At 44.4% G+C, this 23207-nt stretch overlaps 2 protein-coding genes across 6 annotated transcripts in view; one reads left to right on the plus strand and one right to left on the minus strand.

The window, feature by feature from the left end:
• The window catches only part of COL20A1 (collagen type XX alpha 1 chain), a 52758-nt gene extending 38992 nt beyond the window's left edge, over positions 1–13766 (plus strand). For 3 of the 4 annotated variants that reach the window (XM_087749712.1, XM_087749716.1, XM_087749715.1), the window contains 14 exons: positions 579–656; positions 1284–1370; positions 3541–3594; positions 4572–4667; positions 5138–5191; positions 5422–5475; positions 5813–5866; positions 7359–7430; positions 8101–8136; positions 9454–9520; positions 10104–10292; positions 11608–11685; positions 12492–12647; positions 12746–12863. In XM_087749712.1, the coding sequence (XP_087605838.1) occupies positions 579–656; positions 1284–1370; positions 3541–3594; positions 4572–4667; positions 5138–5191; positions 5422–5475; positions 5813–5866; positions 7359–7430; positions 8101–8136; positions 9454–9520; positions 10104–10292; positions 11608–11685; positions 12492–12647; positions 12746–12792 (1122 nt within the window). In that variant the 3' untranslated portion in view covers positions 12793–12863. Of the gene's footprint in view, positions 1–578; positions 657–1283; positions 1371–3540; positions 3595–4571; positions 4668–5137; positions 5192–5421; positions 5476–5812; positions 5867–7358; positions 7431–8100; positions 8137–9453; positions 9521–10103; positions 10293–11607; positions 11686–12491; positions 12648–12745; positions 12864–13148 lie in introns of those variants that run through there. The other variant, XM_087749714.1, reaches the window with a different exon arrangement.
• A 6880-nt stretch (positions 13767–20646) lies between these two features.
• CHRNA4 (cholinergic receptor nicotinic alpha 4 subunit) overlaps positions 20647–23207 on the minus strand; it is a 42760-nt gene continuing 40199 nt past the window's right edge. For both annotated transcript variants that reach the window (XM_009473406.2, XM_087750131.1), the window contains one exon: positions 20647–21189. In XM_009473406.2, the coding sequence (XP_009471681.2) occupies positions 21064–21189 (126 nt within the window). In that variant the 3' untranslated portion in view covers positions 20647–21063. The remainder of the gene's footprint in view (positions 21190–23207) is intronic.

Genomic DNA, 23207 nt, shown 5'->3' on the forward strand with positions numbered 1-23207 from the left:
AAGAAAAAAAAAGATGAGAAATGGTGTCAAGGAAAGAAAAAAAATCTCTGCCTCGTTATTTTGGTTTGGCTTTGTGCAGTGTGTGCTCCTTTGTTAATCAGATTGGGAAGATGTGTCAGTTGTGAAGGATGTGATGAGAGACAGATTGGGGTTTCTTGGGAGGGGATCACATCTGTCCTGGGAAATGCTGCTGCCACGTTTACTCTTACCTCTGTGCCCCTAAGGGGAGCAAAGCAAAGTTTGCGTTCACATTTTGGTGATGCTGAAGCCCAATTACTTGAGAACCTGCCCACTGTTGCAAGATTGTGAGTAAATTGGACGCTTGGCTTTTGCTGGTGTGAAGCTGCTTGTTGACTTGCTTAGCAAGACACGGAGACCTGAGGGCTTGTAAAACACTCAGTGGCCAGGGGTGCTTTTCATGTTGTGGCTTTTTGGGGCACAATTATAGTTGGGACCATATGGAGGAGTCCTGTTAAATCATCACCAAATATTATTTTTAGCTCTTGAATGTCATGAGATTTGGTGATGGACAGTGTGTGCCAATGCTACTTTCTTGTCAAACTCGCTTTTTTCCACAGTTCCAGCTGCAGTCTTTGCAGATCGTGTGCAGCAGCGTAGGGGCAGAGGAAGACAGATGCTGTGATCTCCCTGCACTGGTAAGACAAGAGGGACCCTCTGCTAATTGACATGAAGCTGGGGATGATGAACAAGTCCATGGCACTGAGGTGACACCACAAATGACTTTGATAGACTCAAGAGGGAAAGAATTTTTTTTTCCTCTCTTCTCTTGGGAATAATATCTGTGTGTTTCTTGGTGAAGTGAACAAAACTGTGTTTGCTTCAAAACGAAAGAAAACTCCAAATCCCAGTGCCGTGTATATCCCTCCTGTCATGAACTCATTTGTGACAGCAGCCCTGACAGTCCTATGGCTTTGCTGCCACCTCAGCCCTGAGTTACATCATCCTCCTCCTCTTCCTTTCAAGTTTTCTTCTCAACACAGAGAGCTGCTTTGTGGGCTGTATAAATACTTAGCAAGGAGAAAATTATCTTCCAGTATGCAGTATGCAAATTTCAGGCAGGACTAGTTCATGGTTTTTTTGTCTAAACTTGTTATTTGACAGAAAAATAAAACACTCGTTGTTCACAAAAATCTCTCAGTGGAATAGACAAAATTTCTGCTTTTCACCAACTGAATTTTGAAACACTGAAAATGTTACCATACCCATCCATCCCGCTCTTGCTACGCAGCTGCTCATGCCACTTTGCTTTGTTTTCATTTCAGAGGGACGAGGAGACCTGCCCTACCTTAGCTCCTGCCTGCTCTTGTACTTCTGGCCGCCCGGGCCTGCCAGGACCTCCAGGGCCCCCTGTAAGTTTACCCTTCCATGAGATCCTTGAAAGCAGTATATTGCATGCACTGGTGTTGCTTCATGTTTTTTTGGGCACAAGGATAATGCTCCTGGGGCTCCACGAGGTTTTAGAATTATAAAATCATTTAGGTTGGAAAAGACCCTTAAGATCATTGAGTCCAACCGTTAACACTACCGAGTCCACCATTAAGCCATGTCCCTAAGCGTCACATCTACACATCTTTTAAACACCTCCAGGGATGGGGACTCAACCCCTTCCCTGGGCAGCCTGTGCCAGTGCCTGACTACCCTTTCGGTGAAGAAATTTTTCCTAATATCCAACCTAAACCTGCCCTGGTGCAACTTGAGGCCATTTCCTCTTGTCCTATTTCAGGGAGCTTTGATGTCCTCCTCGTGCCAGGGCAAGGCTGAGAGGTGTCCTTGAGGTTTCAGATACTGCTGAAATGGGGAGACGGGGAGTTGGCAGTGCAACGGCTCCAGCTGGGCACAGGCTGAGCAGTTCCTGGTGCCACGTTCATCCTCTTAGGAGAGGAGGACGGGTCACCCTCGGTGCCTGCAGAGATTTCATGCACCAGAGGCTCTGAAATTCTTTGTAAATGAAAAAGAACCACCACAAAACCTTCCTATCTGATTTCTGTGTTAAGTGGGAGCCTTATACGTGTCTGTGTGGGTGGGCAGTTTGAGGAGAAAGGGGAGACTGCAATTCTGTCTATCCCCAAAGCTCTCTCTCTTTACAGCTAACATGACCTGCAAGAAAACCTTGAAAGAAATGGGGGCAAAGCGATAACAGTCATTAAGTATGTAACATAAAGGGATAAAGGGAAAATGCAATATTTTGCCCTATCCATTATGGATGCAGGACAGTCACCATGGGCTTAAACTGCAGGAGGAAATATTGCAGTTAAAAACTAGGAAGCAGCTATCAAAAAGTTTGCATTTTGGAAGTTTGAGGAAAAACATTTTATTTGCACAAGGCAGCTGAAACCTGACAACTTGTCCAGAGCACCCCACTCTGGGTGCTTTTCTCTTGGAAAATAACCATTAAAAAAACATTGGCGTCCTTGCTCATGTGAAAAGGTTTCAGATCACCCCTTGCATTACTATGGTTTAACTGTCAATTCAGTTCCACGCTTTGCAAGGAACAGCGCCTCATTGCAGAGTAATTACGTGCTCATTGCGGTGGAAGTTTAATTACACAGCACACTCCACTATCACAGTTTGCTTCAATATCCTAAGTGCATAATTACCAGCTTGCATTGCCCTGTGGTTTAAACATCTCCGCAGTACAACTCTTTAAAGAGCAAGACTCTTTTAAGCATTAGAGAAAATACAGTTTTGACACATAACCTTATCCTCACACCCTTAAACCCTTGGTAATTTGCTGCAGTTCCAAGAGCACTCGTTGCTATTTTTAAAACTCCAGTGAGCAAGACTATGTCCCACCTTGTATTTATCACTGTCCTTAATGAGTGTTTTTGACCAGGTCCAGCTGACTTCTGAAATGAGCTTCTGGGAACTTCTGAAAGCACCTTTCCCAAAGCTCCCTGCCTGTACTTCTTAATCCAAATTCATTGTTTTTTTTGGAGTCAAGAATAGAAACTTTCAGATTAAGATGTCAAAAGTTCACATGCTAGTGGTTCATGCCAGAAGATTGGTTTCTGTTCTCTGTCCAGCAGTTACGCAGGTGCAGAGCTAAACCAGGTCTCCCTAGAGCTGGTTGCTGTCCCTGATTTCAGCATGTGTCCTCTCAGGATGATATTATTAAAACCAACATAGTCCCAAAGGGTTGAAGACATGAGCACCTCTTCTTTTTCTTCTCAAGTGTGTTCCCATGTTCATATGTGAACCCTTCTCCATTTATTGTCTCAGCATGGATTTGCTGGGGGAGTTGGAGGGAGGAGGTTGAACAGGTTGGAAGTTCATCTCTCCCCACTGGTAGTGAGTGCAGCGTACCCACTGCCTGCCATGGAAGGGCTGTGCTGTCCTCTCTTCTCCCCTTTTCCACATTTGCTGGGTGACTTGATTCATTTTCTTCTTGTCTCCATTTGCTGCAAGCTCTCTGGGGCAGGAAACATCTTTCACTGTGCACAGCAAAGTGCATCAACTTCTTGGTTACACTGCAATAAGGATTATGATATTCATAACAGCAGCTTTGTGTCCTACTGGCAGGGCAGCCCTGGGAGGAGAGGACCGCAAGGGGAGCAGGGGGAGCCAGGACCCAAGGTGAGTCCTGATACTCAGCGCTACCACTGGCTATGTTTGCTTCAGGCTGTGTTGGAGGCATGACACAGGAATGCGGGCTCCTCAGTTAGTGCAGCTGGATGTGTTCGTTCCTGGTCTGAGCTGGACTCCTTAGACTTGGGACTGTCTCACTGCACCATGCAGAACCCAAACACAGCTTTAAGGACTGACGCATTGAGGATGGGTTCACTTATTATTAATTAAATGCTCAGTTGGGCTTTGGAAATTGAGATGATGAGCCTGATTGCATTGAGTTAATGCAATGTACGTGGTCAGCAATGTTCTCTGAAAGCAGCCTTGCTGGAAAATGGTCAGTCTTTGTGCTGTGCTTGTTCTGGCTGCCAAGCCTTCAAATCAGACAGATTGGTACTGCTCTGGGGCAGAGCAGCATGAGGAGCAAAGCAGAGCAAGAACCACACAAAGCCTTCAGGAGCAGCCCTGAGATGAGCATAAGGAACGGCCGGGTCTGAATCCCCAAACCCTGGGGATTGGAGCAAGCCCTGGTGCAAGTGTCCACTGATCAACACAAAGCAGAGCCAGACCAGCCCATTGGTTGCCCCTTTTTTGGGATAACATCGGGAAAGCAGCATGGTTATAGGGGAAAGATTTTGAGGAAGGACTGAGAATGGATGCAGATCTCGGCAATGGGTTAAGGAACATTTCCCTTTGTTTTCTGGCCACCTTGAATAACAGGAATGACCCGCTGCTTGGGAAGGTGAATTGTGCTTTGCAAAGCACCATCTGCAGCTTTGCTGTCTTCTCCCATGGAAGATGCACCAAACCCTTGGACCTAAAAGGCAAAGGCAGCTGAGGTTACTAGAGACCCCCTCACGGTCCTGACTTCATCTTGAATCCCGTAGACAGTTCATGCTGACCCAGGTTGTGCAGTGCAGCATATGTGGAGAGCAGGCACTAATTGCTTTTTTTCCTTATATTTGATTTCATGTCTTCGGCTTTAGGGTGAACCAGGCCCACCTGGACAAGTAGGGCCAGAGGGTCCTAGTGGCCAACAAGGCTCTCCAGGTTCCCAAGGAATTACGGTTCAGGGTCCTGTGGTATGTGATCTCTTCCGCTGCCTTTTTTTTGTCACTTGCTCTTTTCAGTTAGAACATGGGTGTCTCAATAAAGCCCCCAAAATGTGATCTATGTATTTACATCATCCTTACTAACAGCTGGACAGCTGCACTAGAGAGAGATGATGATAATTTTTTCATGCTGAGGAGGCCCTGCACTTAGTCATTCTGGCAAAAGACTGCTTTTGTCCAGACTCTCCCTAATGTGCCTTTAAACAGCCCAGTGGAGTATTCAGGCATTTTTCTTTGCAATGATCATCATTGCTTGGCAAGGAATAGAGGTGGAGGCTGCTGCGTGCAAGTCTGAGATGGCAGAATCCCCATGCACGTGCTGTGGCTGTAAAGTACCCTGTAACACCACAGCCTCGGACGTGGATATGGAGCAGCAGGATGCTGTTTGCCTTAAAGGATGATGCAGTGTGCCTAACTATGTGCTTCTGCTTTAATCCAAGGGACCACCAGGAATTAAAGGAGAGAAAGGAGACACTGGAAGTCCTGGCGTGCAGGTAATGGTAGACGTCATTCCTTCTAATTGTCTCAAAGATTTGCCCGTTTTTCCCAGTAACTACTATCTGGAAGCTAGATAGAATGGAATTAAAGGTGGGATAACAGTGATTGATCTGTTTAATGAATAACTCTCTCTCTTCTTCTGTCTTTTTCTTCTGTCCCCTGTTACAAGATGAATTAGGGCAATGATAATTAGATGCCAAGTTTACCCAGCAATTCTGATTTACAGGGCATTCCTGGTGTGCAGGGAGCTCCAGGCAAGGATGGTGTTCAAGGTGCAAAGGTAAAATACCTCATCTCTGAGTTTTCATGCATGGGTACCTACGATTATGCTGTGAGTGTACCAGCAGAGACCCGAAACATCCAGCTTTCCTAGTGCACTCAGTGCATAAGTGAATTGTCTTTTCACAAAGCCAGAGGGACTGGGGGAAAAAAAATGGGGTCATCTCAGGTTTGGCCAGATTTGATCAGGTGCCACCTTTCTTACCTGCTTGCCAGATGCATTTTTTACCCATTCCTAGCAAGCTCCTATTAAAAGCAGCACATAGGAAACCCACCTCATTGCTTACTAGGTCTCTTTGAGTCCTCTAGTTAATAAATGACTGGATTTGGCTTTGCAGGGGGTGAGGGGACTAGAAGGCACAGCTGGGCCTCCAGGACCTCCTGGACCAAGGGTGAGTACTCACTATGAGTGATGCTTATTGAAATCTCTTCCTCAGCAAGGGCTTGTGGTTTCTGCTGATGAGCTGTCACCCAGAGGTGTCAGGGCAAAACCCCTTCTCAGGGTAACACGGGGAATACGTGGCACATGTCCACTTTCCCTGCCACTGTCAGTGTAAGAAGCAAAAACCTTGGCTGCTTCTGGCAAGTTCTGGGGAAGCTTTGACCCAGCAAGGAGATGCTTGTTTTGCTATTTTTGCTTTCCTGGTGCTACTGTTTTTCAACTGTTGGTTGAGTTTGAGGTATATGGGCTTGTTAGACTGAAATCAGCAGGAGCTGGAGGATGCAGACAAGTGGTGTAGGGGGAAACCTTTCACATTTCCCATATCTGCTGCCAGGGCCTTATGTAGATAGGTGTATTCGCACTCTGTTGTGCCCAGGATAGCAGAACCTTAAGATCTGTTGATTTACATCCATCTGCTAATTTGCAGGCACTACAGCCCTTCCAAGTTCTGTGAAACAGGTACACTTCACTTTACATGGGAAACGGAACCAAATTTGGTCTTAGATGATGGGTGGTGGACCTGGTAGTTACTGATTCTCACTGCTGAACTACAAGGAATTTGACAGTCCTGAATGGTGTAAGAGGGAGGTTGCTCACTGCTGTCTTTGCATTAGACCCCACAGTAATTGTGGTGAAGTCAAGTATTTATGGGAGATAAGGCTGAATTCAGCTCATAACTTTAACTTGCTCATCCTGGGAAGATGTGGAGCCGGCAGGGTTGAACCTCAGCTTTCTGAATATGAGAAAAGCCCTGTAGCCTTCAGAGCAGGCTCTGAAAGCTGTTCTGGTGCTGCCTTGAAGACTTCTTTCATTTTCACTGATCAGAATAGTTGCTAATCTCTATTGAGCTTAAATGTAATAGCTGGAAAATTATAAAAGAAAGTATTTCTACTGGTTGTTCTTGGCTTATTTTTTTTCTTCCCTTTATGGCTCCAAAGGGCACAGAAACTTCACGAAGAGGAGATGACCAAAGAAGGCACTTCCCAATCTCTAAGCTGCTGTTACTGTTGTAAAGTATTAGAGGCAAACACAGGTCTTAAAGGAAAAAGAAAACAACAGCATGGTATTAGGAGGCTGAAGAAAAGGATTATGCTCTAGGCTATGTCTAAATATGAATATATAACGAAGGATCTAAAGCCTGTGGGGTAAAAAACACATTGCAGTTTGTTGGCAACACTCAGCTTTGCTGGCTTGACCGTAATTGAGACAGTAATAGGAAATGATGTGAACATGACTCATACATGATATACTCTTAACATTGAACTTGTGGCTGGACGAGGTACTGACATAAACCTTAAGGCTACAATGCCCTTGCTAGAGTCCTCTAAACTCAAACTGCTGGTGCCCCTGGAGATGTAGGGAGATGTCAGCCTTGCACAGAAAAAGAAGAAAGTTAGGAAGTAAGTGGACTTTTATCTGTGTCTTGTAATTAATGTCTGCAGGGTTTCCAAGGAGTGACAGGGTCCCGAGGCAGCAGTGGAGAGAAGGGACCTCCGGGTGACGTTGGGCCAACAGTAAGTTTCTGCTTTTGGGTCTCAAAGAAGGCCAGGACATGAAATAATTGAGTGGAAACAAGCTGTTCCCACAGCAGCTCTCCCTCAGAGTCTAAAGAATAGTTTTAATTCACACTCATCCTTCTTAAGGAGATGTCTGGATATGCAAAGCCCAGGCTACTTAACTGTTGATAAAGCATTTAACAAATCCCACCTCCCTTTGCTCTCTGTAGATTCACAAGCTACACAAAATCCAACATCCAAACAAATTTCTGGTGTAAGATTCTAGAATAAAGCAAGAGAGTCAGTCCCGAGCTGGAGCAGCCAGCATTGGGCTTGCAGGGGCAACTGCAGCTCTAAATGTCACAGTTATTTCTTCTTCTCAGATATTAAAAGCCACCTGCTATTTTGGTAAATCTGTTCTAAGATTGTATCTGAGGAATTTCTCCATCCCTGTTGATTGTGCTTTATGCCACTGCTCTAGCTGCTGCTTTATTTTTCTTTTTGAAAAAGAAACTAAAATATTCCTATGAACTTGAAGATCTTCTAGTCACTGTCGTGAGGTCAAGGAAATGACAGGAGTGTGGGAAAGAAACCTTGTGCTCCATGTCCCACATTCCCTTTGATTTTTTTGTTTTCTTCTACTCTTCCTTTTCCTAGAGTTCTATTTTTTTCTTTTCTTTCCTTGTAGGGGCTGCCGGGTCCAAAAGGAGAAAGAGGAGAGAAAGTGAGTTTTTGTGGTGCTAGGCAGAAACATTGTGACTGTATCCTACACTCAAAGGAGTGGTTGTGGTAACGTGCTTTGCAGGCTGTGCTTACACATATAAACCTTCCTAGTGTTGAATAATTTCATGTACCTATATCTTGTTGCCTTTCCATTCACCTGCCCTGGCTATGCTGGTGGGATATAAATAATCCTGCAGCAGTCAGGAGCTCCCTACCATCAATTGTAGTAATGAAGAAGAAATGCCAACTGAAAAATCTGTTCTTTGCTGAGAAGGAAAAACCAACACCACTGGACTTTACTGAGTTGCTCTTTTTTAATGTATTGCATAAGAGGGGACTCATTTCTAATAATCCTCTGGCATGCCCCAGCACAGAGCATTTGGTGTCAGGAGATCTACGCTGCCTTTGAAGGTTATTTTATTATGAGAGGAAGTTTTTCTCATCCTTACTTTTGGTTAAAAAGAAACTCTGTGGCTTTTAGAAGTCTGAGTCTCATTGCCAATATTGACTTATGTGAATTAGGCTTCAGACAGGAGTGAGCTGCTTTTGATGGGCGGCTTTTTTCTCAAGTTAATGCTTCAGTATTAAAATTTTTAACGCCAGTCTCCTTCCATTCCCACTAGCTTTTCCTTTTCTATACATTTTTTTGCAGTGGAACTTTCTTTTTTCCCCTCCCTTGGGTGTTGCGCCAAGCTTTCGTTTAAGTCTGGGTAATCTGCACAGTGATCCAGCCAGAGATGTATATTTTACAAGTGTTTTTGGAAGTATGCACTGTGTTGCTTATGAATTTTCACAGATAGAGTCAGTGTTTATTTTTAAGCAGTTTTTGCATTTTTATCAGTTTTACCCACTTTACTAAAACTTTCTAAAGAACCCCTCAGATATGATTTATTCAGAATACAGTAAGAATCAATATTCATAAAAGATTTAGACAAAGATAGGATGTTGTAATATCTGATCATATTAAATGTTTTACATATCACAGAACATCGAGTTATAGACTTAGCATCTTTTTTGACAAAATTTGAGAGTGAAATTTACTCTCCCTTTTTTGGTAGCTTCGGTAATTAATGAGATTCGGTCCGGGCTTTTTGATGTGCAGGAGAAAAGCAATTATTGATGTTCCCCAATTTCAATTTTACGGCTTCAGAGCTTTGTGATAAATAAATAAAGTTGCATTTCACAGTAATTAATATCTCTGAAACGCAAGCTGACAAAAAAAATGGGAGGAAAGCTATCATGCATTATGATATTGATCCTTTTTAAAAGATATTAATAGTTCCTTTTTCTCCAAATAAAAAAAAATGTTTCACTTTAGGGGGAACCACAGTCCTTGGCCACAATCTACCAGCTCGTTAGCCAGGCTTGTGAGCGGATGATTCAGAGTGAGTATAACCAGCCCAGCTCCCGAGTGTGTTCACGCCTCTCCAGCAGTGGTGAACCAAATCAGAGGGGACACAGCATGAAGCTGTGGTGATCCAGGGAGCTCCTCTGTCCTGTGCCATGCTGAGCACCATGCACAGCGAACCTCCCATCACAGGTTCTCAGTGCTACGTTGGTTTTATTGGGTGGCATTAGCACAGAGACCTGTGAAATATTTCTTTGGAAAACCCTTTGGCACTTTGCAAAGACTCCTTTATTTCTCAAATGGAAAAAGCTTGAAACTAATTTGAAAGGAATTATTCTTTTGGTGATTTGTGCTGATTTCTCTTGAGACAAGGCATTTTTGGTAAAGCTCCTGTGCTGTGATGCATGAAGAGAAGCAGAGGTTTGCCCAAGGTCAGGCAGCAAAGTCATGACTCAGCTGCCCATTTTCCTCTTCAGCTTCTGGCTTTCTCAGTTTGGACTGACAGCCTTTTAGCACTAACTGATAGTTTTAAGTACCTTTTTAGACAACATCCTCTGTTTTTTTCTCTTTTCTGAATTTTCCAGCCAAGGAAACATTCATTTTCTGTCTTCCTTTCTTAGCTCATGTGTTGAAATTTGACTCATTCATTCATGAACATGCAAGGAAGCCAGTTCCTGTTTGGGAAGAAAAGTTAAAACCAGGAGAACCAGGACCACCAGGTCCTCCAGGTCCCCCTGGGAGCAACGGAGAAAGAGGAGAAAAGGGCATTCCTGGACAGCCAGGCAAAGATGGCTATCCTGGAGAAAGAGGTAAGAACAGAAGTGTTCGTAAGCATTTTTTTTGCTGTATCTTTGATACTTCAACTAAGAATTTTAATGCCTCAAGCAGCAGTGTACAGATAACCCACGATATTGTCTCATCTGATTACTATTTTCCTTTGGGCCTTCTCTCTTCTAGGAAGAGTAACCCAAGTTAGATAGCTCAAAGAGTGGGGAGAAGACAGATGCAGCCCACTCTTTTTGCTTTGAGAGGAAGGTCAGTTCGCAGATTTTGGAGGATGGACAGTTTGATTTTAGGGGGCAGGGGGGTTTTGCTGCAAAAAGACAAAAGAAACAGCCATCTGGATGAACACGTGGTGGTGGAACTGATCGCCTCTGGGCAGATATGACAAGTCTTGGAAAACACTGAAGGAAGGCGTGAGGCAACTGAAGTAATACTGAAAGTGGAAGTAGGTTTCTGGAGCAGTGGTTCCAACAACAAAAGCCTCACACATGACTAAAGAAATAGATTAATGTAATCTCAGAAAGTGGCGTCAGTTATTGCACATGAGTGAGTGAATGGTGGGAATATGTTTTGCTTGGATTTGCAGACAATGTTTGTCAGTGGCTGAAGTAATTATCTGTCAAAATAAAATGAAAAACATTGGTTTCAGCAGTGTCCTAACACCTCTAAGTAACTAGAGACCTTCTGTTTAACTCCTTGCTCTGGCACTGTTCAGTCGTAGCTGGTATCTGCAGAGCTTATCAAAATGTCACTTGAGAGAAAAGGAAAGTAACAACCTGCAGATGTTTCCAGCCTGTCGAGCGAGGAGATGCGAGAAGACAGATCTCACTGAAAAACAATCTTAAGGACACGGCTGATCAAAATATTTTCATCTTAAAAATATGAAAAATGGTATTCTGTCAAAATGCACCCGTTTCACTGAGATGTACTGGTTTCACAAGCAATTCCATGTGAAAACAGCAAGCCTGACTTACCAGCACCTTGTCGAAGAGACAGTTAAGCTTTGTGATTTGTCTGATCCATGTGAAGAGCATGGGAGTGGACCTCACACTCGGGCCAGAGCACTAACACCAGCACTTTGAATTTCTCTGTGAAAAATCTCCATTTTCACCCATATCAGGCTGCAAATCAATGCTGGTTGGAACCCTGTTTGTCATGGTCAACTGGCCACTCTGGAAAAGAGAGTAGGTGCCAAGACAGAGTTAAAGGAAATGGATATTTCTCTGTGTTGCCAGGGGCTGTGACTTCACTTCAACATCTAAGAAGAGCCTGGTGGGAGCATTAATTCAGGTTGAAATTCAAAATGCAGTGAAGTGACACTTATCTCTTACTTGTGATTAGGTGCCCCAGGGCCCAAGGGAGAAAAAGGGATGCTTGGAGCCAGTGAGGAAGGGATCCAAGGACCCAGAGGCAGAACAGGTAGAGTGAATACAACCTCTTTGTATTGACCCAGCGGGGCCATCCAGAGCTCACCAGCTGCCAGATTCAAAGTGTCATTCAGACTTAGGACCACTGTGGTGGGGCAGACTGACCTTCCCACTTCAGCACTGTTGGCAGCATCCTGGATGGTTCCTCTCTAATAAGATGTAAGAGATTGCTCCAGGCAGCCTCCTCCTTCTGGTACCTATTGCCAGGTAATTATGTATTTTAAGGACCTGACATACATCCAAGGAGTTTTAGTTTTGCTGCCTTTTTGCATGCAAGGTCAGATGCTCAGGGGATAGAAACTCTGAAAATTCAGCTCATGAAACACAAGGGGTTTTTCAGTAATCTGTTAGGATTTGGTGTACTCCTCCATCCTGATCCCTGTTACTTGGAATGAGTGGGAGGTTTGCCACTGATGTAACAAACCAAGCACTATCAAGAGAGTGTGGTCAAACATATTCTTCTGTATTTTTATAGTTGATATGTAAAGACAAACAAAAAACAATGACTCTGGCATGGTTAAGCTGATTTTCTGCATTGGCACATAGGTGGACTTTGGATTCTCACTGCCAGGCTCCATTTTTAGCCAAGCTGGGCACCCTTAAGGTCAAGAATAAGCCCTCTAGTTACTGGGATTCAGAAGAGGTTTTCCAACTGGCAGGTCCTATTTTTTCACCAAAATGAGGAGACAATACTCAGAAAATTAACCACCATGTAGGATGGAGATAATACAGAAGAGGTATTACACTGAAGCGGCTAAAGTAGATGTGCTACAGCTTACAGTGCGTCTCCTTCTTCAGGCCCACCAGGAGAAGTTGTGCTGGGGAAACCAGGTCCGAAGGGTTACCCTGGAAATGCTGGTCCTCAAGGTCTTCCCGGTGTCAGAGGGCAGCCTGGGCAGTCTGGATATCCAGGGGGCTGTGATATCTCTGGATGTTACAGGACAGGTAGAAGAGGTAAGTCCTGACTATCTCAGTGCAAAAGTTATGATTTTAGGACTGGTCTCTCTAGTTACTTCTCTTAAGCTGGGCGGAGACCTCTGTTCATCCCTCAGGCACTGTCAGTCCTGCAAGAGCCTCCTTTGCAAAGCAATCAGGATGATTCACATGCAATTCATATGGATAAAAGCCAGTTCAACTGACTGCTCCTCAGCCATCCTTCATAGACTAACACATAACTGCAGGAGTAGTCGAGCAGGTGGAGTGATCGTGGGGGTATCTTCAGTTCTTAATGTCCCTGGCAATGTTTCCATGGTGGATAGAGAGGAACAATATCTCAGTTCCTACACATACATTTCACGGAGGCTCAATTGTACAAAGTCCTGGGAAATGAAGAAAATCACCGGCACCGAACAAATAATGTACCAGGGAAAAGAATGAACTCTGCACCATTCCTTCCCAGTACTTGACACTGATTTATTCATTTGCTCAGTGGCCTCATCTCCTTTCCACACACAGATTTCATCCCCTGACGGCTGGTGTGGAGGCAGCTGAAGATGCTTTGCCCTGGAAATCTCTGGGTGAAAGCTTGACGCACTCCAAGAGAAGCAGCAACCTGAACACCGAATGTGTTGTTTGTGTTTTTCTAACGTCCCATCGTTTCCCTATGGACAAGTCAACCAAACACGAAAGCCACCAAAGTAGCCTGTGTTCAGATGAGTCACCTGTCTGTTCAGCACCGGACAGTGTTCAAACTCGCAGCACGTGTCCCACAGCAAGATAAAGATGCAGTCAGAAGTGCAGGGTGACAGACTTGTAAGAAAAAGAAATAATGTATTGAAATGCTCAGAAATAACAGATAATTTTTGCCCATTAGTCTGCTTGTGGTTTATTTTTGTCACTTGTTCTTCTGGGTCCCCAGCACAGAGAAAAACAGCACCTCATGCCCAAAGATGCAAATCCACTGGAGCAAAACTGCATTTTCTGTTGGTTGAGAAGGTAACAAAGTCTAGTGCCATTTTGACTGTTTCTGCTTTTGGCAAAGTGCTGATGGCTTCCTTGCAGGGGTGTTATGTACAGGCTTCCTTGCAGGGGTGTTATGTACACGAGCACCGCAGACAGCGCCATAACCTTCCCGTGATGTGACAAACCCCACCATTTAGCCTCATTCTCTGGGGCTTGGTAACTGTCAAGCAAAGCCTTAGATCAGACAGGGCACAGCCATGTACCAAGAGGAGCTGGAGATTAACCTACTGGCCTTTTCCATCTCTGCCTCCTGCAGTCTGAGTAGCTATTCCTTTTATAAGGTAGAATATTGAATAGCTTCGAGTCGGACTTTTATCTATATGACATGGAGGTAATTGTCATGTTACCCCTCTCCTTGCGTGAGCCATAGTCTAATATGTACCCACAACAAACTGTACAGATACTGATCAAAGTGTAGCTCCTCCTTTGCAATCGCTACTTTAGGCTATGCTGGGTTACTGCCCCTGCTTCAGAAACAATTGTGTCTGAACTGTGATTTAAACCTGGAGCAACAAAATATTGCATTTTTTGCAAAAGTGGAATGCAGCAAAAAGTATCGGCATAGATTTTTTTCAATGATGTTAAGAGGCAAAAAATGGAGCACCATGCATATTCCTGTGCACTTAGTTTGGATGTGCAGTCTCTGCAGCTACATGCAGACTGGTAGCTGGGTATTCATATGGCTATAGCCAACCTCTGAAAGCTTAACAGCAAATACATCCACATTTAGAAACTAGTTTGTCACATAAATACCAAAGAGAAAGAGGTCCACCTTAAGAAAATTAGGTTGTTTAGACATGGAATCCAAATATTTCTTCTTGTCATTATGGAAAAATCCTATAGGATTAAACATTTTTGCTAAAGGAACATTTGAGCATATCAGACTTGTATGGGAGTCATCCTACAACAAAAGTCACATAAAAATATGATTACTGCATCCTGTAAGTATTTAAAGTAGTCCTTAGCTTAATGTATGTTCATTCTCTAGAAAATGCCAAGAATTAATGTTTTCAGTATGACATACATCCCCTTTGGAAAATGTAGGAAAATGCATAGAAATACACTGATAGAAATAACATTTCTGTTCACTTTGGAGCTTTCCAGAGTTGCCTTGACATATAAAGCAGAAGTCATTCTAGCTTAGACAAAGTGTTGCCGCAGACAAAGCTCCAGCCAGAAGAAAAAGGAGAGGTCAGAGGAGCTGAAGTATACTGCACATTGGGAGCACGGTGTTTGGAAGAGATGCATTCATTGGGATAGACACCCTGCCTACTTCTTGTGGAGTTGTAGATATTTCCATTTACACAGGTCAAAGAGCTTTTGATCTGTTTTCCCTATTCTCTGAAAAATGAAGGCAAGCTGAAATATAAACCTACCAAACCTGCGTTAAGTTGCATTCAAAGTGGTTCTGCATTTATCACTGGGTATAAAACACAATAGCTGTGATAACTGGCAGATGCAAAGCAGTGGGCAGGAAAGGCCAGGAGGGAAAAGGGGTACCCTGCACAGCAGAACCTAAAATTGTTCCCATGAAACGCTCACAAACTGGGGAAGGTAAACAGTTCAATGTGGAACATCTGCATTTCGAAGGCAATTCTGCTTCCTTTCCGATTTATATCAGTGTAGCCAAATTCCCCGTTCTGAACTTGCTCTTCTGCCTGTTCAAATCTAGTAACTGCAGGTGATTTGAGATGGAGCTCCTTTATTTTTCTTTATCCACTGTTTTTGAAAGTCATTAACATCATCTCACTGCCTGCCTTGGGATTTAATCTATTTGATAGAATTTCAAGTGACGTTTGCTTTTGTCTGATTATTTCAGATACAACATGAAGGGTCAGACTTTAACAAAATTGGGTCCCAGAAGGGCTCTTGATTAGGAGGCACACAACCTGCACAAACAACTTCTCCATTTATGTTCCTAAACTTTGCCCCATGAGTGGGTTTATTTACTTGAAATCATGGATATTTAGTCCACCTAGTATCACAGAGCATATGTGCAAGTGCTTTGTAACCCAGTTCCTTGAAGCCAAGGAGCATTTCTGCTGAGAGATTTTACGCACTGAGAGTGTCCTGATCCAGCGATGAACATTGCATGCTATTAAACGGCAAAAAGAAAAGATTTCGGCGGTTGGAGAAACACAGCAGCCCTAAAGGTGGAGGTGCAGGGAGGCTCCGGAGACCCTGCCCAGCCCAATTGCCGTTCCCTCCTCTGTCAGAAACCAGCCATTTGTGAGTATTAATATCCCACGCTCTTTGCTGAACACAACCTGTTGTTTTCCCTCTTGTGCTGTTCCTTAGCACACTTTGTACTGTTCTGGCCCAATTTATCACTTTTGATGTAAACTAGTTAAGAACACTGTCATTCATTAGCAATGTGGTTTAGAAAATTCTCTTGCAGATATTTCCTTAGCAGGCACTTTGTTCTCAAAGCTTTAATTGCTGCAAATAAAAGTTTTGATATTAGTTTTTCTGGATTTAATGCTGTTTTCTGGATAAACCTGAATTAACCTCAGTGCCTAAGTTTAACATGTCCTTGTGAAATCCCACAAGTTGCTGCTATTTCTTCACCTTTGCAGACTAATACCTGTTTACCTCCCCTTCTGTTCAGTCCTTGTTAAAATCCTTTGTCCTGATTTGCTCATTCTTATTACTGCCCTTAAGTAATCTGTGTCACAGAGACTTTCTTTTCCACACAGTGTGTCGTGTGACATCATATCTTTGCTTTCTTTAAAACTTCTATCCTCCACTCCTTTAATTGTAATAAATTTGGATTTTTATTCCTGCTGCAGAGTTTGGTCCACCTGGTGCAGCTGGGTTCTGGCAGAGGCTGAGGACCTTTCAGAGACAGATTTTTTTGCTACAAGCATCATTTTAAGGTATTAAATTGGTCTCAGGAGTAAGATAGAATAAGCAGAGGACTAACCAGCAACACTGCTAACAAGCAGCTCTGAAAAGGCTTTCTCCAGGGCTCAACAGCTTGGCTTGACCAGATTTAAAGGGCTGGAAACAAAGAAGACATCCTGGGTGGGGATGAAAGGTCTCATAAATGGACATCACTGCAGTGGGGGAGAGCTCACAGGGGCTATCAAGGCAGGCAGGGCTTTTAAGGGGGCATTTTCCTTAGTACTGTGTGCGAATCCTACATCTCACACATGCATCTTTCTGCCTGTCAGTCTCTACACTAGTGGATTTCCTTGAGTCCAGTTTCTTGATAAATGTCTCGAGAGAAACTTATCCAAAAGGGAGGTGATACAAGCTATGTGGATTAGCTCACTGGAGAACGAGATGAGATGGTGGAAAACAGTCCTGAAAATGCTGGGGAAATGGGGATTACATAGATCATCCTACCAGCCAGCTGCAGATAAAATCCTCTGTGCGTCCTATGGCTGGGAAGATGACCCAGACAAAGTGAGCATTAGGGAACCATAAGAAAGAGGATGTAGGGAAAAACAGAAAAGTGTTGGTAACTGAGGTTGTTACAGTCAGGTTTCTATGCCTTGGGTCTTCTGCCATCCATGGCCAATGAGCTGTGCTGGCGGGAAAGCGTGAAACACTGTGGTGAGGGTATGATCTCTCCTCCACATGTAAAACAGAAAAGATCAGCATCTATGTCTGCTTTCTGTGATGCCTTTGGGGTCTCTGAGCTTAGTTTTGCACTCCCAGATCCTGAAAACCACTTTGCTCTGGGTTTCTTCCAAGGCAGTTTTAGAGCTGCTGCTGTATCCCAGTCTTGCTTCCTCACTCTTCTTCTGTCAGCTTGTTCAGTCAAGTCCTGGGAATCAGTTCTGAGCTGGGAACATTGCAAATGTTAACAGCCTGGCTGCATACATTTTCCTGGAGTCTTTCATATGCTAAAAGACTCTCTCTTTGTGTTTCATGGGTTTGGAATAGCAGAATTCTTCATTATTCTACAGTTATAGTCTGGCTCATGTCCCAGTTTTATTCCAGTTTCTGATCACTGAATCCTACGGAGGGACAGCATCCTCCTTAACAACCTCCAAGTTGGAATAACCTGTCTGAGAAAGAGCGGTAGGTGTTGATTCCTCTTTTCTCCCCTTAGATTTTACAAGAAGGTACATGAGAAGCAGAAGGCAAGACTTCATTTGAACTTTAAACTGGGGAACTATTAATGCCACATGAGAAGAAATGGAGTTGCCACTGTATGAAAAATGCTATGATGTTAGCAAAACAGAGGATGCCAGTGACCTGTATTATCCAAGCTTCTCCCCAAACATCTTCGTAACTGGTTTCAGCTGTCAATTCCTGTCTTGTCCTGCCAAACCCTGTGATCCCGCAGTGGCGCTGACTCTTCAGGGACACAACCACATCCGTAGCACTCCTAATCACACCTGATATTTTTGATGTGCTAATGGAGCAGATGCATGTGGCCCTTTCCTCCTCCTCCTGCCTGGCAGGGCAGTTCTGCCAGGGGCTGTATTGCAGTTTCATGTCCCTGCCAGGCAGTCCTGCTCCGTTGCTGTCACAGTGCAATGCTCCCCTTGAGACGCTGCTGTTCACACTATGTGCACTGGCAATAACTTTTTGCAGAAAGGGTGAAGATTTGAGATGGGGCCTTTGCTCTGAACAAAGTACAGCCTATGCCTGCCCCTACTGAATTTCCCAATATGCCACCCTAAACATTTGGCTCTTAAATCTATTCTTAAACCTCTCCTCTGTGGGTCCCCACCCCTGGTCTGCTTTGGCCATCGCCCCGCTGCTGCCCGAGCCCATGTTCACTGGGAGATGTGAGCAGAGACTCGAGCTGCTGCTGACTCTCCAGCCTAGCTTGGAAAGTGCATATGGTTTTATTGCTAAAAATGTGCATGCACAGTCAATCCTCCCACCTGCCCTGTTGCTACCGGTGCTCATGGGCTCAGGAGAAGGAGGAGGAGGCGGAGGAGGCTGCAGTCGGAGCTCTAAACAGCCATCGTGGGCATGGCTGCAGTCTGGCAATATGATGCCCCTGACCCAGCAATGCCCAGGGTCAGAAATCGTCCCACCTTCATGGTTATTTTATCGGTGCACTTGAAATGCAAAAAGGCACTGGAGAGGGATAAGGCCACCTCCGGGAGCCCAGCCTGTCTGCAACACAAACCATAACCCGTCCCCCTCAGTTGTGTGAAGCCGCCATGATGCAGACTGCAGCTGCGTTGGTACATTTATGGACTAGACCTTGAAGATGTTTGACTGTTTGTTTTCCTTTCATTGCCATAAGCAAACTCACTGACTGTAAAAAGGGATAAATTAGCATCTCCAAAGACTGAGTCTCTCTATATTCTGAAAACAAGCAAAGAAGCAGCAGCAGTTCAGGCTCCCTCATCCTCCCTCCCTGCGCCGTGCCAGCACAGCTCTTCGTGGAACTGGCCCAAGACACGGCTACTCTACATTTTTGTGAGCTGTACAGATTTTAAGCACTTGGCTGAGTCTGTGAACACAGGGGTCAGTTGTAGCTTCTTAGATGAGGCCAAACAGGCTGATCACTGCATTCATTTTTAGCCTGTATTGCTCGGACTGAATGCAGTAACTTGTATTTCAAAGAAGTTTCCTTAAACCATATTGTTTCAGTTCCAGCATTACTGTCACAAGCCTATGGAGCTCTCTGCTGCTCACTGAGCCATGTGGCATGAGCAAACTTCATGTGCCAGGCTACCACATCTCACTTGGGGTCTCACCTACCCAAGGCTCTGGCTTCTACTGGGACCTTCTGTGCTGGCCTCCAGGCAGCTGCCTCCCTCTCCTGGTGTGCGTTCTCCAAAGCTCTGGGCTAGCCAGAGCTGCCTAGCAGTAAACTTCACAGTGGCGAGACGGTCTCGTGCATGCTGATCTCAGCTGATGGGTGTGGAGGAGATGCTTGGTGAAGCCCAGAGCCCCTCGGCTGCCAGCCTGGGCTTTGAGTCATGCAGTCACGGCAGGTCCCGGGGGAAGCCTGTATTTTTAGACTATGTCTGCCTTTCCTTGCACACTGTGGTAAAATGTTTATAAGCCCTTCTGCCTATGAGACCTCTGAAGTAAGCAGGGAGAGGCTGTGCTGATCCCACCTGGCACCCAGCAATCCGCAATGAGGGTGGGAACAGTGGGTTTGTAAAAGTACTGAACAGAGGGGATGCTGAGCTGGGCGGACTTACGGGCTGTCCCGGTGTAGTCACTCCTGCGGTTGCAAATGCATACAGAGAAAAGGCAGAAGATAGACGAAGCCCATGCTTACCTTCTGTCTTCCAGCCTTTTGCCCATACATCTGGCTCAGCTGGGCCATCGTGCACCGATGTCTCCCTCCGGTAGGACAGGGCTCCAACATCCCCCCTCCCTCTGGCCAGTGGTGCCTGTCCCTGCCTTCTCACTGCAGGTCCCAAAGCAAGGACAGGACATGCAAAAAAGGTTAGTGTAGTTTGGAGAGAGCTGGAAGGAGCACAGTTACTGAAACAACTGGCCAAATTTAAGGCCATAAACCCTGTAATTTCTGCAAAGTACCATTCTGAATTCCCAAGTGTGGCTGTGTGTCCTGTTCAGGTTTCCCCGTGTACTGGCACGTTTCCTTATTACACTAATGCACCATCCTGGATTTCTGCTGTGGCTTCCCCATCTCTAAGTACCTTCCCTACCTACAGCAAGGGGTTTTCGGCTCAGGGTGACCCTCTGCTATTTTGCCATCACTTGGATCAAGGAAATTTCCCTTAAAAGCTCACTAAAGTGTAACCAACACGGTCTGAACCTTAACCCCAAATCCTCCCTTTATTTGCATGATCCTCACTCAGCTGTAATCGCCATGGTTTCTGAAGGGTATTGGCCAAAGTAAACGCTGCCAATATAAAGACCATAGCTATTGTGTTTTGGTGAGCTAATGATCACTGTTGGTCCCAAAGGGGCTGAGCTGCCTTGAGGAATTCCTTCAGCCTTTCTAGTCTGTCCATCTTTACCAACTGACCATAGACGACAACCTACACAGGTATCCCGAATCTGGAACTTTATTTATAAAATGAGTCATACAGGGACACGCAGTCCTGAACCACTTCAGCTTGACAGGGCAAAATTACTGGGCAGAGCACACTGAGACCTCTGAAGACGACTGGAGCTAATTTGCCAGAGGCTGGTTCGTAGATGTGAAGCCTCTTTTTATGCTGCTTTAGGGAACGAGCTCGTGTTCTTACATTGCTGAGTATATGCCAATGAATGCCACCATGCTATGTACAAACTTTAATAAGAACTTTTCCCCTAAATTAGATGGAGGAGATGAAAATGGCTCGGCAAAACAATGCAACCTTGGAAAGTATTCCCAGAGAGCTCTGGAGCAACTCAAGCACGGACATGCAGTAAATTATTCAAAGGGCTGCCTCCATTTCTCTGCTCCTTTCCTTCCAGATGAACTAAAATCCATAGAGCGGGATATACTTTCTTCCTTATGTGGCTATATTTAGATCATCCCTGCCAGCCACGGTGGGAGGAAGAGACCAACAGTTCCCAGCAAACACACAATGATGAACATCCAGAGGAAGATCCTGTCAATGACCATTGCAACATACTTCCAGTCTTCCTTCACCTGGGAACACAAAGATGAAAGGCCGATTGCTAATGTTTATTTGAGATTAAAACTTATAAAGACTGCTAGTGCTTTATTCCAAAATAGGATATTTTAATTTAAGTCCAGAGATAGGATGGGAAGGTCTTGCTTACGTTTCGTGGTCTGATATGATGGCAAAGATTTTTTCTATCGGTCGCTGATGTGGGAGACAAATTCCCAGACTGCATGGGTGTGCATGTGCAGTTGCAAACCCTGTTCACAGCTCCCCGGGGATGAGATACGCCTGTGGATAATTAAGCTCATCTGCACACTCACTATCCCATTTTCCATGAGCAACAGCTGTAACTGGGTGTGTAAACGAGGCTGCAATTCAAACTGGGGAGGGTGGGGTCAGGGGGAAAGAAATTACTCATTTCCCCATGCTCATAAACAGATTTGCTTACAGATTAACGAAGCCAAACTCTTTCTGCAAAGGGATTTACAGTTTCGGGTCAGTAAGCAGTGAAAATGAACCAGCAAATAAAAGAAGTGGGCTTTCTCACCCTGCTTTTCCCCCACTTTTAGCTTGCTGTGGGAGGATTTTCCAGCAATTCCTCTCTGGGGAAGTCTAGTGCTTATTAATACCATCAGGCAAGAATTATAAATGGCTATTTCATTAAGTAAGAAATCACATACATATGAAAACCTCTTTTATTACATTGCTGTTATTAATTTCTTTCCCAGGAAGAGGACTGATCAGATGGCAAAGTTTTATTTGATATGGCTGTACCCATTATAATTTCTTACAATACACCACTTGGTGATTAATAGACCCGAGGGCTGAAATTTGGCATGCTGCCTCACTCTTTAGGGAAAACGTCTCAGCGGGAGCCGGCTCAAACCTCTTAAAGTGGCCGTGATTGTAGCAAGTCAGGAGTGTGGTGTAAGGAGAAGGAGGCAGCAAAGCCAAGGCGGCGCTTTGCTGGGGCTGCTTTACTGCACCTACCAGTCTGTGACCCTGAGCAAACAGTGGCTTCACCGTGCCCAAAGCTGCCACGTACATTGGGCTGTAGCATGCGTGAAAAGCACAGTACAATTATAATGTAACGCTAATGGTACAGGCCTTTTCATCCACAGAGCCTACATTTGTTTTAAACAGATAATAATAAGGGCATAGCCTAGAACAGTAGGTGTGAGCTAAAACACGATTTGTATGAGACCGGCTTACTTTTTTTTTTTTTTAAGAATTTACTGATTATGCTGAAAACTAATTTTGGTAAGGGAAACAATCCAAATATCAATGAAATAGCCATGTGCAGCAGATGATGTTTTCACAGGTACAGTGGCAACTTCAGGTCCTAAAATATTATGATCTGTTAAGCACCAAACAAACAAGCTCTGAGCACAACACAGTGACTCTGCAAACTCACCTTGAGTCTTCTCTTTCCTCATCAATCATGGATGCACCACTGAATTTTATCTTATACCTTGTGGGTGGTACAGAGAAATCATGATGTGTCAGAGGGAGAGAATATACAATCCTGGCTTCTGTGACCAATGTTGTGACATTTTATTGAGCTAAGAGAATAACTCCTTGCAGGTAAGATATGTGCATTTACCTCATTTTGGCACGCTGAACCCTTCACAAACTGATCATGAATCTTCCAATGTATTTGCAAAGTACCTGTCGTCACTCTGTGCCTCAACGCAGGCAACGTTCAGCTGAAGCAACGCCAGCGAAGTGAGCTCTTTAACTAAGCCTCTCATTATTTGCCATGTGGACTACTTTGTTAGGCCTTAAATCATCTGGTATTGCTCCAGCTCCTTGGCTCAGTAAGCAGCTTTGTAAATTGGGAAATGAGGCACACGCTGGAGAGCATATCAGCTTTTCCCATAATTTTTTCTCTGAACAAAGCATCTTAAATTTCAGGAATACCTGAACATCTTTCAGAAGTGTAAGAATCAGTTAAATATTTTCATGCAATGGATAATTTTCTTCCCTTTAAAAGCAGCACCAAGTTAAGCAGGTCTTCATTATTCAACAGGCAGAGGTAAAC

The sequence above is a fragment of the Nipponia nippon genome, unplaced genomic scaffold, assembly GCF_047370975.1.
Source record: "Nipponia nippon isolate SJK-2023a ecotype South Korea unplaced genomic scaffold, ASM4737097v1 scaffold_13, whole genome shotgun sequence".
NCBI classification, from domain to species: Eukaryota; Metazoa; Chordata; class Aves; order Pelecaniformes; family Threskiornithidae; genus Nipponia; species Nipponia nippon.